General features: G+C 36.1%; 2 protein-coding genes across 2 annotated transcripts; both read left to right on the top strand.

Moving 5' to 3' along the window:
• Positions 1–255: 255 nt before the first annotated feature.
• On the top strand, positions 256–5,315 carry LOC105121122 (D111/G-patch domain-containing protein). The gene is made up of 8 exons (XM_011019648.1): positions 256–520; positions 709–857; positions 1,492–2,383; positions 2,788–2,879; positions 3,910–3,984; positions 4,137–4,198; positions 4,281–4,350; positions 4,478–5,315. Exons 1-8 carry the CDS (start codon positions 337–339, stop codon positions 5,165–5,167), a joined length of 2,214 nt encoding a protein of 737 aa, XP_011017950.1. The 5' UTR covers positions 256–336; the 3' UTR covers positions 5,168–5,315.
• A 4,553-nt stretch (positions 5,316–9,868) lies between these two features.
• LOC105121123 (Endomembrane protein 70 protein family) lies at positions 9,869–12,496 on the top strand. The gene has a single exon (XM_011019650.1). The coding sequence runs from the start codon at positions 10,225–10,227 to the stop codon at positions 12,196–12,198; it is 1,974 nt and encodes a 657-aa protein (XP_011017952.1). The 5' UTR covers positions 9,869–10,224; the 3' UTR covers positions 12,199–12,496.
• Positions 12,497–13,753: the final 1,257 nt, after the last annotated feature.

Below are 13,753 nucleotides of genomic sequence, written 5' to 3' on the forward strand. Positions count from 1 at the left end.
TTATTTAGTTGGTCTATTTTTTTAGTGATCCTAATTTGTTGGTTTTGGCTCTTTAAAGAAATATGTAGAAATAGCATTTATAGAAAAAAAAAAAACATTTTAACATTTTATTTGACTTCTCTTTTAGAATGTACAAAACAAACAAAAAAAAATCAAAATATTAATTTTTTATTTTTAGCTCTCCATTTGCTTCTCCATTGGAGATGCTCTAACGGAAGAAAAAACCGAGAATGCTTCTCCCCATTGAAGATGCTCTAACGGAAGAAAAAACCGAGAAAGCCATCTTCTTCTTCTTCAATTGGAAGCCGGCGACGAGAGGACATCGACACGGCAGACATGGCAGGAGGAGGTAAGAGAAGACCCAATCACAGCAACGAAAACAGAAACAATCAAAACAACAACAGAAATGCCAAAACCGACAGTGGAGGCGGCGGAAGCAGCAGAAGGCGATCAAAATCAACTCGAAATTCCCTCTTTATCGATGGCGGTCTCTTGGAAGACTGGTCTCCCATCCATTCAGGTCCGTCCGCTAATTCTTTCTCATTTTTTTTTTTTGCTGAAAAAGATCAAAACGCATAAGTTCAGATTAGCTTAGTTTTCAACTGCATTAGGGTTTTCGAATAGTGTGAAGTGAAATTGTTTTTTTAATTAATTTCTCGGGTTCTTCTATGCTTTATTTTTAGATTCCTTTATGGTGTTGAATTGCAGGAAGGAGTGTTAATGTGAATTCGAATTCCAAGTGGGTTTCGAAACCGGGGAATTCTAGTCAAGGAAAAGTGGGTTCTGGTTCGAAGAATGGGCCTCGTAAATCCTGTGAAAATGCTTTTGGTTATAGCTATCCTTCTTCTGAGCTTCAGGTATTGTTACTTACTAGGAGTTGCTTTCCGGCTGTTTGCATGAAAAAATGTGTATGAGTAGACTGGATGAAGAGAACTATCTCGAAAAATTGGGTATCAATTTAGAATTGGAGTGATTAGAATTTTCAGGTTCAAGTTTGCTTCCTTTCCTTCTTTTTCTGTTTTAGTTTAGGGCTCAAAATGGATGCTTTGTCATTTTCTTTTTGCAGCTAATAAAATTTACACTAATTCCTGGGCATTGGAAATAAGAAATGTCTTTCACTGGCTTGATCATTTCTCTTATTTTCTTTTATCTATAATATCAAAATCAGGGGGGTTCGTCTATGTATTTGCATGCATTCTGAATATACATTAACGAAAATGAAAGGAAAAAGGTTGTTCAAATTGGATTTTCACGATGGACTTTGATTGAAATTCACCTAAATATCAATCTATTAAAATGGAGCTCGAGTAAAGTTTCTCCCTTTAATAAAAAGTATGTGGCAATCATTCACTGCCAGACAAATGAATACAGAAGTGTTCATTTTGTTTAACCTTTTTAATTGTTGTGTAAGATTAGAAGTTGGTAAAATATTAATTTGGGTGATTCTAGTTACAGTGTTATTCTTTCTTTTTTTCTTTTTGAATATTATAGGAGGGTGTAGGCAGAGGTATGGATGAATCGCAACCTATTGTTGTAGTGCATTCCAAGGAGACTGAGATTGTTGCATATTTAGATGAAACACCAACTTCGAAGCCCTATAATTTGAATTCAACTTACAACTACAGTTCAGATTTTCTACTTGGTGAGAGCTCACACAAGGGATTGGGGTTCTGTGAGGAACTTGAGGCTACCACTGGTGCTGAATCATCCTCAAAGCAAATGGAAGAGGAAGAGAAGAAAGGATCTTCTTTTGATTCATCATCTTCTGATAAAGAAATGGATGCTGATGATACTGCTAACTGTGAGGCAGGTGAAGAAATGCTGACTGCAGCATTTTCTCAGAAGAAAAATTCAGCTTTTTTGTCTATTGGAAGCATAAATTTATTCACCCAAGATATATCTGATGGGGAAAGTGACGAGTCACTGGATGAAAGCTCCGAATCTTCTGAACAAGGACAACGAGTTGTGTCTCAAAGTGATGACTCTGAAGGCACATCTGATTGTGAAACGGATGTTGATGATGAAGTTGTAAAAGATTACTTGGAAGGAATTGGCAGCTCCAGTATTCTAGATGCCAAATGGTTGGTAGAAAATGATTTGGGTGATTCAGATAAGGATATTTCTTCTAGTGGTTTCTTCGATGAGACTCTAAAGAAGTTGAGTGGGATTGCCCTCGAGGAGGCATCTAGAAGTTATGGTATGAAGAAACCCCAATCAAGAAAGTACCATTCTTTGTCTGCCAGAGATGTGTCTCCATTTTTGGATGATTTTATGCTTGTAAAGGATCCAAGAATCATCTCTGCCAAAAAGAAGCATGTTGCCCGCTTGCCTCAGTCTTGGCCTTTAGAGGCTCAAAGGAGTAAAAACTTTAGAAATTTTCCTGGTAATGTTTACGTATACGCATTTATCCTAATGCATTGCATTCTACATGTAACATGCTGTATATCTATGATCTTCTTTAATTGGCATTTTGTAAGTTGGAGATTGTGATCCCATTCAGTGTTGTATGATTGCCAGTACTGGGATTGAAAGTGTAACCTACTGTCTTCATGTATTAGCGTGTTGTGCCCATACTCTTATGTTTATATGTCCTCGTGCATGTCTCTCTGGAACCCTTTGTACCCCCCTTTGCTTCTTAGAGTATAAAATGATGCTAGCAAGGTAGTTGGTTGCTTCAGCGTCTTGGAGTTAGAAGCTATTCTTCTCTGATGTTTTGATTTCTCTGGAAATTGACACTACTGGGTGCAACTAACTTTTTTGCATGTTTTTAACATGCTAATCATTCAGGTGAAAAAAAGAAACATCGTAAAGAAATGATTGCTGTCAAGCGTCGTCAAAGAATGCTGGCCCGGGGAATTGATATGGAGAAATTAAATAAGGTAAATGAATTCTTATTAGATTGATTGTTCCCTCCTTTCTTTTTGTCAATGATATGTTTGACAGCATCACAAACAGCTATTCATTTGTGTACCTATCAGCTAAGGAAGGAATTGATTTATTAGCTCCTTTTAATTTCAAAGCAACATGAATGGATGAAATAAATGATCAACGGTGCATTTTAAGTTAGTTTGAATGAGAACTAACATGTTGGTACCTTTTGTGCGTGTTTGTTATTGTGGTGCAGAGGGCTTTCAAAAGTGTTTTTTACTTGGAAATGTATCAAAATATTCTTTTTCAGATTTCTTTTTTTTTCATTTTTGATATCAACACATTAAAATAATTGGAAAATACTAAAAAAAATCAATTTGATGTTTTTTCAAGGCAAACACACTTTTCAAATGCACCAAAATGCAGCTGGAAATGCAATACTAAACATGCACTTAGTTTGCAAGTGCAGCTATCAGGGAAAAAAAAAAGAAGAATTTATCTATGGGACTGTAAATCAAGGCATGGTGTTGTGTTTGTTTGGAAATGGAAATGGATGGATGAAACAGAGATGGAAGGGATGAGAAGGATGGATTGTACATTCCATTTGGTGAGGTGGATGTATGCCCGATGAAGGAAGAGAGGAATCCCTCCTTTTCCCTTAGGGCCTGACATTGTCAGTTCTTCCAAATTGGACATGATTGAGAAGGAAATATTTGGGCGTTTCTACTTTACCTACTAGTTATTTGCTGCTTCCTTTTTCTTTCCAGCCGAAGGGCAAAGTATGGTTCCTTCCTTTTCTTTCCTGTCTAACCATGATCAGAGTTTACAATTGTCTTTTACTTGATTTTGTCTATATGCTTATGAAGCTGGAGAAATTGATGGTGTTCTGTGCTTTTCGATGATGTTTATAATGCCATGTGCCTTCTAGTCATCAATGAATTGTACTGAGCTGTCTAGCAAGCATAACAAATCACAAAAAATAATAACTAATAGCAAAGAACTAATGACTTCATCTTTTTTTTTTTCCCTTTTAAATTGTAGAAACTAGAGCAAATTGTTTTGGATGAAGTGGACATATTTTCTTTTCAACCCATGCATTCACGGGATTGTTCCCAGGTATGAAAACTTGATTCCTCTATATCGTATTGTATGCTTCATTGACATACTAGCAAGGATTTACCCTCTCCTTTTCTGAAATATATTGTGTGTTTTTGGCTTCATCAAATCTAACAATATTCTAATATTATTATTATCTTCCTTACCATTAGGTTCGACGACTGGCAGCAATTTACCGCTTGCATAGTGGGACCCAAGGTTCTGGCAAGAAAAGGTGACCAATGAACTAATTCTTCATATATTTGCTGATGTTGGTGCTAAAATTTGCTGAGATTTTTTTTTTTTGGTTCTTTCAGCTTTGTAACAGTGTCAAGAACACAGCACACATGCATGCCATCAGCTACTGATAAACTCCGTCTAGAAAAGGTTCCTAATTTTCATCTAATTGCATCATGCAATTGCATGCTCTGGTCCCAACAATTTTAATGATTTGTGCATTGCTAGCTGCTTTTTAAATTTTCACCCTCGCACGATACCTGTCTTTTGGTTTCAGCTGATAGGGGCTGGCGATGACAATGCTGATTTAGCTGTTAATGAAGGTCCAAGAACAAAATCAGCTAGTGCAGACAGAAAGAGGAAGAAGAAAAGCGCAAGGGGGAGTGGTGGGAGAAATGGTTTATATGCTAGTGGTGGGAGAAATGGTTTATATGCTAATCAACCAGTGTCGTTTGTATCAAGTGGAGTAATGCAATCTGGAGACGCTGAGACCATAACAGTGGATTCTCAAGAGATAAACGGAACTGGTGAAAACAAGGATGCTACAAGCTCATCGTCGAAGTTTGGTGCATTTGAGGTGCACACTAAAGGATTTGGATCTAAGATGATGGAAAAAATGGGATTTATACAAGGTGGGGGATTGGGAAAAGATGGTCAAGGTATGGCACAACCCATTGAAGTGACCCAGCGGCCTAAATCTCTTGGTTTGGGTGTTGACTTCTCCGACATCAGTGTTGACTCGGTGAAGAATAAACCTCAAAGCAGTAGAACTGGAACGTCTATAAAACATAGTAAGACTGAAAACCTAGGAGCTTTTGAAATGCACACCAAAGGATTTGGATCCAAGATGATGGCGAAGATGGGTTTTGTTGAAGGCATGGGCCTGGGCAAAGATTCCCAAGGTATCGTCAACCCTATAGTTGCTGTTAGGCGTCCAAAAGCTCGGGGGTTGGGTGCCAAAAGTTAGGCATCGGCTTTCTCTTTTTCCTCGGGCCGAACATAGCCGACAAAATGTATAATTTGTTTTAAAGGTACTTGCTGATAAATTGATCTTGCCTTGTACCTAAGTTAATTACTAGCATAATTACCCGACTGGGTAACTGTTGCAAGGGAAATTAGTCTGTATGGTTGTGTTTGATTTTGAAAGTTTTTTTATTTAAAAATAATTTTTATTAAAAAAATTTATTTTTGATAGTATTACACTAAAATGACTTAAAAATAAAAAATAATTTAAAACAAAAAATTTAATTTTCTCAAAAACATGACTTCTCTTATTTTTTATTTTACCGTTGCCACCTTCAATGTACTCAACACTTGTTGTCTCGAACTATCAAGAAAAGGCCACGTGTGGCTCATTTAAAGGCTGTCAAGAATTTTTATTTGTTAGGAGATTCGTAGTGGAATGGACAGATAGAAATGGCAAGTAAATTAACCACCAATGAATGAATGACAAAAGGGATTAAGAATGATTCATCTTCTGCTCAAATCATTGCTGCAATTTCATTTTCTTTCCATAACTCTTCTTCTCGACTGATTTGTTTAACTGTTCTTGGATAACATCTTGATTGGAACCTTGTGAAATGGGTTTGTACCAAGTGGTATAAGAACCTCAAACCTTTGAATTTAAGACATGCCACCTGAAACTCGATCCCAAGATTTTAAGAGGATTGAAGACTCCCTGTAAATAAAGAACAAACCCCTAAATATATTAAGGTTATGAAATTGTTAGAAGTGTATGGTCGAAAGTCGGACAACACTACATCTAATTATGAGGCTAAGTTTGGGGAGTTTAAGGATCTTATCGGTGGGCTCTCATAGCAACGAAGTTTCATTATGCAAAGGCTGCAAGTATCTGCTGAAGAATCCAACACTGCTAGAGATTAACAAGTTTTCTATAATAGAGATTCTACTCCAAAGCATGCTTTACACGTGAAGGGAAGACACCAATATCAACCTCAACCTCGTAAGGTCCACAAACCCAAACATGATTTTCCAACTTTTGATAGAAATGGTGTTTATAAGTGGATTTATAATTGTAATCCCTACGTTTGAGACGAAAGAAATTGATGACTCTAAAAAGCTTAAGTTGGGTTCATATTACCTGGATGGAATGATCATTTATTGGCACTAAAACTTCATGAAGAGTGTATGAAATAGGGGTGCGAACTAGAATGAGTATATTAATGCTTTGTAAAGTAAATTTAGGGGTCAACATGACCCATTAGAGGAGCTTAAAAACCTTAAACAAACTAGAAGTTTGGAAGTATGCATTCAGGATTTTGACATCTTGTGGAATATGGCAGAAATTAATGAGAAATAAGCCCTAATGTTTATGAGAGGATTAGAAGTGTAGATAAATGACCTGGTGAAAAACCTAAAGCCTTGAAATAATCTTATAACCTAACAAGGTTACAAGAGAATATCCTTACATATAGAAGATCCCATCACAATCTCACCAAAAATCATCTCAAACCATAACTTAGGCCACGTTCACTCCCCTATAAAACCACTACAAAAGTCTCACTACCTTAACTGATCACTCTCCAAAATTAAACCACCTCGGCCTCCCGACTAGCATAACTTAAAGGACCCACCAGTAAACCAACTATAAAACCCATCAAATCCATAATGAACAAAGAGCTAGAAGAAATGAGAGCGAATAGCTTGTTTTTAGTGTGATGAGAATTTTGTACCTGAACATAAATGTAGAAATAAAAGGCTATACTCCTTATATATTATAGAAGATGAAGAAGACCTCGGAGATGAAGAAGCTGAGGAGGTGGAATTTACATGACAAATAATTACCCCTCATATGTCAATCAATGCCTTTGATGGGATCATTGGTTTTCATGTGACTTGAAAAGTAGACAATCATTCACTTTATATCATGGTAGATTCTCAGGTGGCTTATAGACTTAAGTGTGAACTTACAACCATCAAACTTTAATAGTGAAACAACTAATGGAGGGATAATGATCTGCTCTTCCAGGTATAAGAACTTCAGTCGGAGGATGTAAAGAGTAAATTTCATAGCAGATGTGCTATGAATATGTCAGTTGTTGAGCTCTACAATAAGCACGGACCACATCAACCTTAAATATTTACTGGATCCGAAGGTATTTACTCCCTCTCAGCATTTAGTATAAAAGACAGAATGAGAATGTCACAGCCGATCTGCCGATGCTCTTTCAAGGATTTGCAGCAGTTAAGTTTTTACTCTTGACAATGTCAACTCTTTCTACTAATATTATAGAAGACATTCATAAGTCTTGGGAAATACGCGTGAAAAAAGGTTTATTTTTGAATCTTTTTGTGGATCTTTGAAATTTTAAAGAAAAATCAGGTAATTTTAATACCGCATATGAAAACATCAAGAACAACAATGTCTCCTCTTATCCATTCATCACCCACACCGCGGTCTCCTTCTCCAATCAAGCAAGCACGCCACCTGAAACCAATCTTCTTCCTCATTCCATAGCCATCATCTTCATTAAACAGCACTAGCCTCTTTTTCAATTTTCCCCTCACATGGTCCAACGTCCAAAACACCCCCCCTACTCTCCTCCTTTTCCTCCTCAACTGACCACCATTCCAGCTACCATAAATCCACATCACCGGCCCACAAACAACCACTATCCAGCACAACTCCTCCCTCCACGAAGCCAAAGCAACATTGTGATCTCTTATCCTCTCGACTTAGATTAGTAACCCTTTATACCTGCCGTTTACACAACCCCTTCCCTATCTTCTCACTGTCATTTACATAGCCTACTCTCAACCAAAACAAAACAACTCCATGTCAACCTTCTTTGTTCAACCCAGGCTCCATCTTTCTCTCAGCCACAGTTCCCTTCACCTAACCAACCCAAAACATAGACACGCCACCCCTGGATTCCCGCTTAACAAACCACACAACAAACTAAACCTATTACAACCGCCCTTCATAACCATCAATTGTCGCCATCTTTCCCAGAATCACCATCATCGTCAATCAATTTGGGTGTTAATAGCGACTGTTTATGGTGTTCAGGGCTGAAAAATATAGCGAAACAACGCGTTGGCGAGGGAAGTTTCGTGGGTGCCTGACGGCTTGAAATTTATGGGATGCTTCGTTTGTGGTGGTTTTGGACATAATTGTTTTTTTTGGGAATCTATGACTATGATTTTACAGTCGATCTGGACTTTTATTTGAGTTAGAGGGTTTCTCTGTGGGTGGATCAGAAGCAAGTTGATGTGGGTGAAAACGGTCGTGATAGGGGCTGTGAAATCAGCGGAGAGAGATGTGATGTGGAGGTTGTGCTGTCGTGTCTGATTTTGTGTTTTTAAAAATATTTTAAAAATGGTTTATTTTTTTATTTTATTTATTTTATTGTTTTAATGTTAAAAATAAATTTTTTAGTTTATTTTTATTTTATTTTAAATTAATTATTTTATTTTTTTGATTGTTTTAATGTTAAAAATAAATTTTTTAAAATAAAAAAATATTATTTTAATATATTTTAAAAATAAATATTTTAAATAGAGTATATTTTTAAACATATTCTTAGGTGACCAGATGAGAGGTTTCAGTTGACTGACAAGGAAAGAGATTTTTTAATTTTAAGTAGAGAGAAAAGAAGTTGTAAGACGAAGAGAGAAAGATTAGATTCTTAGGTTTTTTTAATATTATATATATGGTTATTTTGATTAATTTAATTTTTTTTATAGAGAATAATTTCTTATAATTTTTAAAATAATAGAGAGATTATAAAAACATAAAAAACTTGGGTAATTTTTCTAAAAATATTAATATATGAAATTGTAATAGAAAAACAAATCATAAACATTGTAAATCCATGAAAAATTTGTTGTGTTAAGAAAATAAAATAAATGTTATTTTAATATTTTTTAAAATAAATATTTTAAATTAATTAAATTTTCAAATATATTTTTAATTATAGTAGAAGAACAGTTTGTTTGGTAGTGTTGTTATAACTGTTTTTTAAATAATTTTTATATTAAAAAACATGTTAAAATTATTTTTGATATTAATATATTAAAATAATTTAAAAATATTAAAAATATATTAATTTAAAATAAAAATAAAAAAATTTAAATTTTTTAAAATATAAAAATAAACATACGTGAGGATCCAGTTTACTGACAAGGAAAAAAACAGATTTTTTAATATTAAATAGAGAGAGAAGAAATTGTAATGTGAAGAGAGAAAAATTAGATTCTTCAGTTTAATATGATTATATAGGTTAATTTGATTGTTTTGATTAATTTAATTTTTTTTTTTATCGATATAGAATATTTTTTTTATAATTTTAAAATGATAGAGATTATCGAATAGAATATTTTTTTATAATTTTAAAATGATAGAGATTATAAAAAATAAAAAACTTGGGGGTAATTTTCCTAAAAATATTAATATTTGAAATTGCAATAGAAAAACAAATGACAAACATTGTAAATCCAAGAAAAATAGAAGATTTGTTGCGCTCAAAGAAAACAATATTAATATTATAAATTGTAAATTGGACATTTTTAAAAAATATTTTTTATTTAAAAATAAATTAAAATAATTCTCTTAATATTTTTATTTTAATATCAATACATTAAAATAATTAAAAAATACTAATTTTTTTTATATATGTAAATTGTATGTATTTTGAAGATGAACGTGCTTTTGGGTTTGAAACACTCTCCTTGACATTTCCAAAGTCGTGTCTTCCATTCTTCCTGTCTCTTAAAAATCCCATTTTTCCAAAATCTCAAAGATCTCCACTTGCCGCACAATTTTTCTACAATACTGACACTTCTCTTCGTTTCTCTCTTTTGCATCACTGTTTTTGCAAGGTCAGGTTCTCTCTCCCTCTCTCTTTTATTTCACCTCGAACTTGCTTATAATTTGTCTTTTTAATGTCAAGATCTTAACTTTTACTGAAAAAACCAAAAAACACCACAACTTTGAGGTTTGATCATTTGTTTTCACGATCTGGTCTCCTAGATCTGACTGAAATCCTTTCAAAATCTAAAGAGATGAACTCTTTTGCTCATTTTAAGATCTGGGTCTTGACCCTTTGTATGGTTTTGCAATCTGGGCATGGGTTTTACCTTCCTGGTAGTTACCCTCACAAACATGGTATTGGTGATACTTTATCAGTGAAAGTGAACTCGATCACTTCTATTGAGACTGAGATACCTTTTAGCTATTATAGTCTGCCTTTTTGTAAGCCTTTAGAGGGTGTTAAAGATAGTGCTGAAAATCTTGGTGAGGTTCTTATGGGAGACAGGATTGAGAATTCACCTTATAAGTTTAAGATGTATATCAATGAGAGTGATATCTTTCAGTGTCAAACTAATCCTCTGTCTGGTGAGAACTTTAAGCTCTTAAAGAAGAGGATTGATGAGATGTATCAGGTTAATTTGATGCTTGATAATTTGCCTGCGATAAGGTATGCTAAGAAGGAGTCTTATTTTTTGAGGTGGACGGGGTATCCAGTGGGGATTAAGTTTCAGGATGCTTATTATGTGTTTAATCATTTGAAGTTTACTGTACTTGTTCATAAGTATGAGGAAGCTAATGTTGCACATGTGATGGGGACTGGAGATGCGGCCGAGGTGATTCCAACTATTGCGAGTGGGGGATCAGAACTTCCTGGGTATATGGTTGTGGGGTTTGAGGTGGTTCCTTGTAGTGTCATGCATGATGCTAAATCGGTTAAGAATTTGAAACCGTATGAGAAATACCCATCTCCTGTTAAGTGTGATCCCACCACTGTGGCAATGCCGATCAAGGAGAACGAGCCAATTGTTTTCACTTATGAGGTTACATTTGAGGAGAGTGATATCAAGTGGCCATCAAGATGGGATGCTTATTTGAAGATGGAAGGGTCTAAGGTCCATTGGTTCTCTATCTTGAATTCTCTGATGGTAATCACCTTCCTTGCTGGTATTGTCCTGGTCATCTTCTTGAGAACTGTCAGGCGGGATCTGACCCGTTATGAGGAGCTTGACAAGGAAGCCCAGGCACAAATGAACGAGGAGTTATCTGGGTGGAAGCTTGTTGTGGGCGATGTTTTCCGTGCTCCAACTAATGCTGGGCTATTGTGTGTCATGGTTGGAGATGGGGTACAGCTGCTTGGGATGGCAGTTGTGACAGTAATGTTCGCTGCCCTCGGATTTATGTCTCCAGCTTCCCGTGGAACTTTGATTATAGGCATGATACTTTTCTACATGATCCTTGGTATTTCAGCTGGCTATGTTGCAGTTCGTCTTTGGAGGACAATTGGCTGTGGCGATAAGAAGGGGTGGGTTTCAGTTTCTTGGAAGGTTGCTTGCTTCTTCCCTGGCATTGCCTTTTTTATTCTAACCACTTTGAATTTTCTATTATGGGGTAGCCATAGCACAGGTGCCATTCCGTTCTCTTTGTTTGTTCTTCTAATTTTCATGTGGTTCTGCATCTCGGTTCCTCTTACCCTAGTTGGGGGATTCTTTGGGGCAAAGGCACCTCATATTGAATACCCTGTTCGAACCAACCAGATTCCTCGGGAAATTCCAGCTCAAAAATATCCATCTTGGCTGTTGGTCTTTGGAGCTGGAACTCTTCCCTTCGGCACGCTCTTCATTGAACTCTTCTTTATCATGTCTAGCATCTGGATGGGACGTGTTTACTATGTTTTCGGGTTTCTCTTGATTGTTTTCATCCTTCTTGTGGTGGTTTGTGCTGAAGTATCTCTTGTCTTAACCTACATGCATCTCTGTGTGGAGGACTGGAAATGGTGGTGGAAATCCTTCTTTGCTTCAGGTTCAGTTGCTATCTACATTTTCCTCTACTCCGTAAACTATCTAATCTTTGAGCTTAAGAGTTTGAGTGGCCCTATCTCGGAAGCACTGTACCTCGGCTATTCCCTCTTGATGGCTTTGGCAATAATGTTTGCAATGGGCTCTGTTGGGTTCCTTGCATCTTTCTGGTTTGTGCATTACTTGTTCTCTTCAGTGAAGCTGGATTGAAGAACATTCTCGCACTGAAGACATGGCAGTTCGAAGCAAATATTGTTATACCGGAGCAGAAATGAATGCAACACTTTAAAGTAGTCCATCTGTGTTTTACTTTTCTTCGAGTTTATTTTGCTAGGATGTTTACTATATGTTAAAACAAATAATTTGGCTTAGTTTTGCTTAATTCTTTATTAGATGAATATCATGGCATGATAGCATGTTATACGTTCATTGTGCACCTGGCATAGTCATGGGATACAATGCAACTAGTGTTAATCATCTGAATTTTCTCTTCATTAGTTTGCTTGTATGTCATTCCTTGTGCATTTGGCTTTGATCTTAAAGTATCCAGCTTAACTGATATCAGCATGTCTACATTTACCTTTCTCTTAGGGTCATCCCCAACATTTTCCAGGCACTAAATCGTATTAGACTTTTCCGAGTTCCCTTCAGTGTTTTAGATTCAGGACTTGTGCACAAAAGTTTGGCATAGTTAACCAGCCAAACTAGAGATGTTAATGAACAGTAAAAGAATAGCAGTATCTATTGAAAACGGTGTTTCAGAGTCTGAAACTTGTGTGGTGGCAGGCGGGACACCCTGATAATTTTTTTTACAAAATAATTATTAGATTTCAAGGTACCAACCGGTTGCATGCCTGACAGGTGTTCAAGAAGCGAGGTATTGAAGGTCCTGGGACATCAATTTTTGTTGGTGTTTGTAAACCGTGAAGGAACCTTCACCAGAATTCATTATTCTTGTTAGATGAGTGAATTGAAATTGCCAAATGTACATGAAGAGATGCCGGCTGACCAAGTCGCAAGGCTGCTAATTACTTGATTAGTGTTGGTTTCAAGGGGTAGGGTTTGGGTGTGATAAACTTCTACGCTTCTGTTTCCTTTTGGCTCGAAACAGTCTAGACGTTTTTCGGCTCAGCTTTCTCATACTGCGACGTCTTCCCGAGAAGATTCCAGCATCACCAAGGAGTTTAAGAACTAAGGCGGTGAGGATGATCCTCGTTCACCTGCATCCAATGCCCACTCTCTGTAGTGAGAAAATCTACTGGTGTCTTAGTGCACAATGGCTAGCCCCCTTATTTTTTTTTTCTTCTGCAGTTAGAATTTTCCCTTGATGGTAAAAGGATAGTTCTTGGGATTAGACCATTATAACATAGACTAACCTGTAATGTTGTAAATCAAGGAATGATCAAGCAAGCAAACAAAATGATATCTCAAAATATATTTGCATGGAACAGCATATCGTGTGAACCGTAGAAAAGGATGTCAAACGGTATGCGTTGATTGGAGCAAAACAACAGTCGGACGTCGAAGAACAAGCATGGAAAGTTAATTTTTTAAGCTGCAAGCTGAAAGTGAGCAATTTGAGAGCTTGAAGTAGATGTCATGGTACTAAAAAATATAATAGTAAAATTAACCGGGACATTTTCAATCCTTGGAAATGGTTCGTATGGTAAGCGAGTTGAGTACACAGGATGGCTGTGAAAGAGAAAAATTGTCGTATATTTGATACTGTGCAAATTCCAAAATATCTTCATAACCATAGATCATC

This window comes from Populus euphratica, unplaced genomic scaffold (genome assembly GCF_000495115.2).
Source record: "Populus euphratica unplaced genomic scaffold, PopEup_1.0 scaffold31.1, whole genome shotgun sequence".
In the NCBI taxonomy this organism is placed as follows: domain Eukaryota; kingdom Viridiplantae; phylum Streptophyta; class Magnoliopsida; order Malpighiales; family Salicaceae; genus Populus; species Populus euphratica.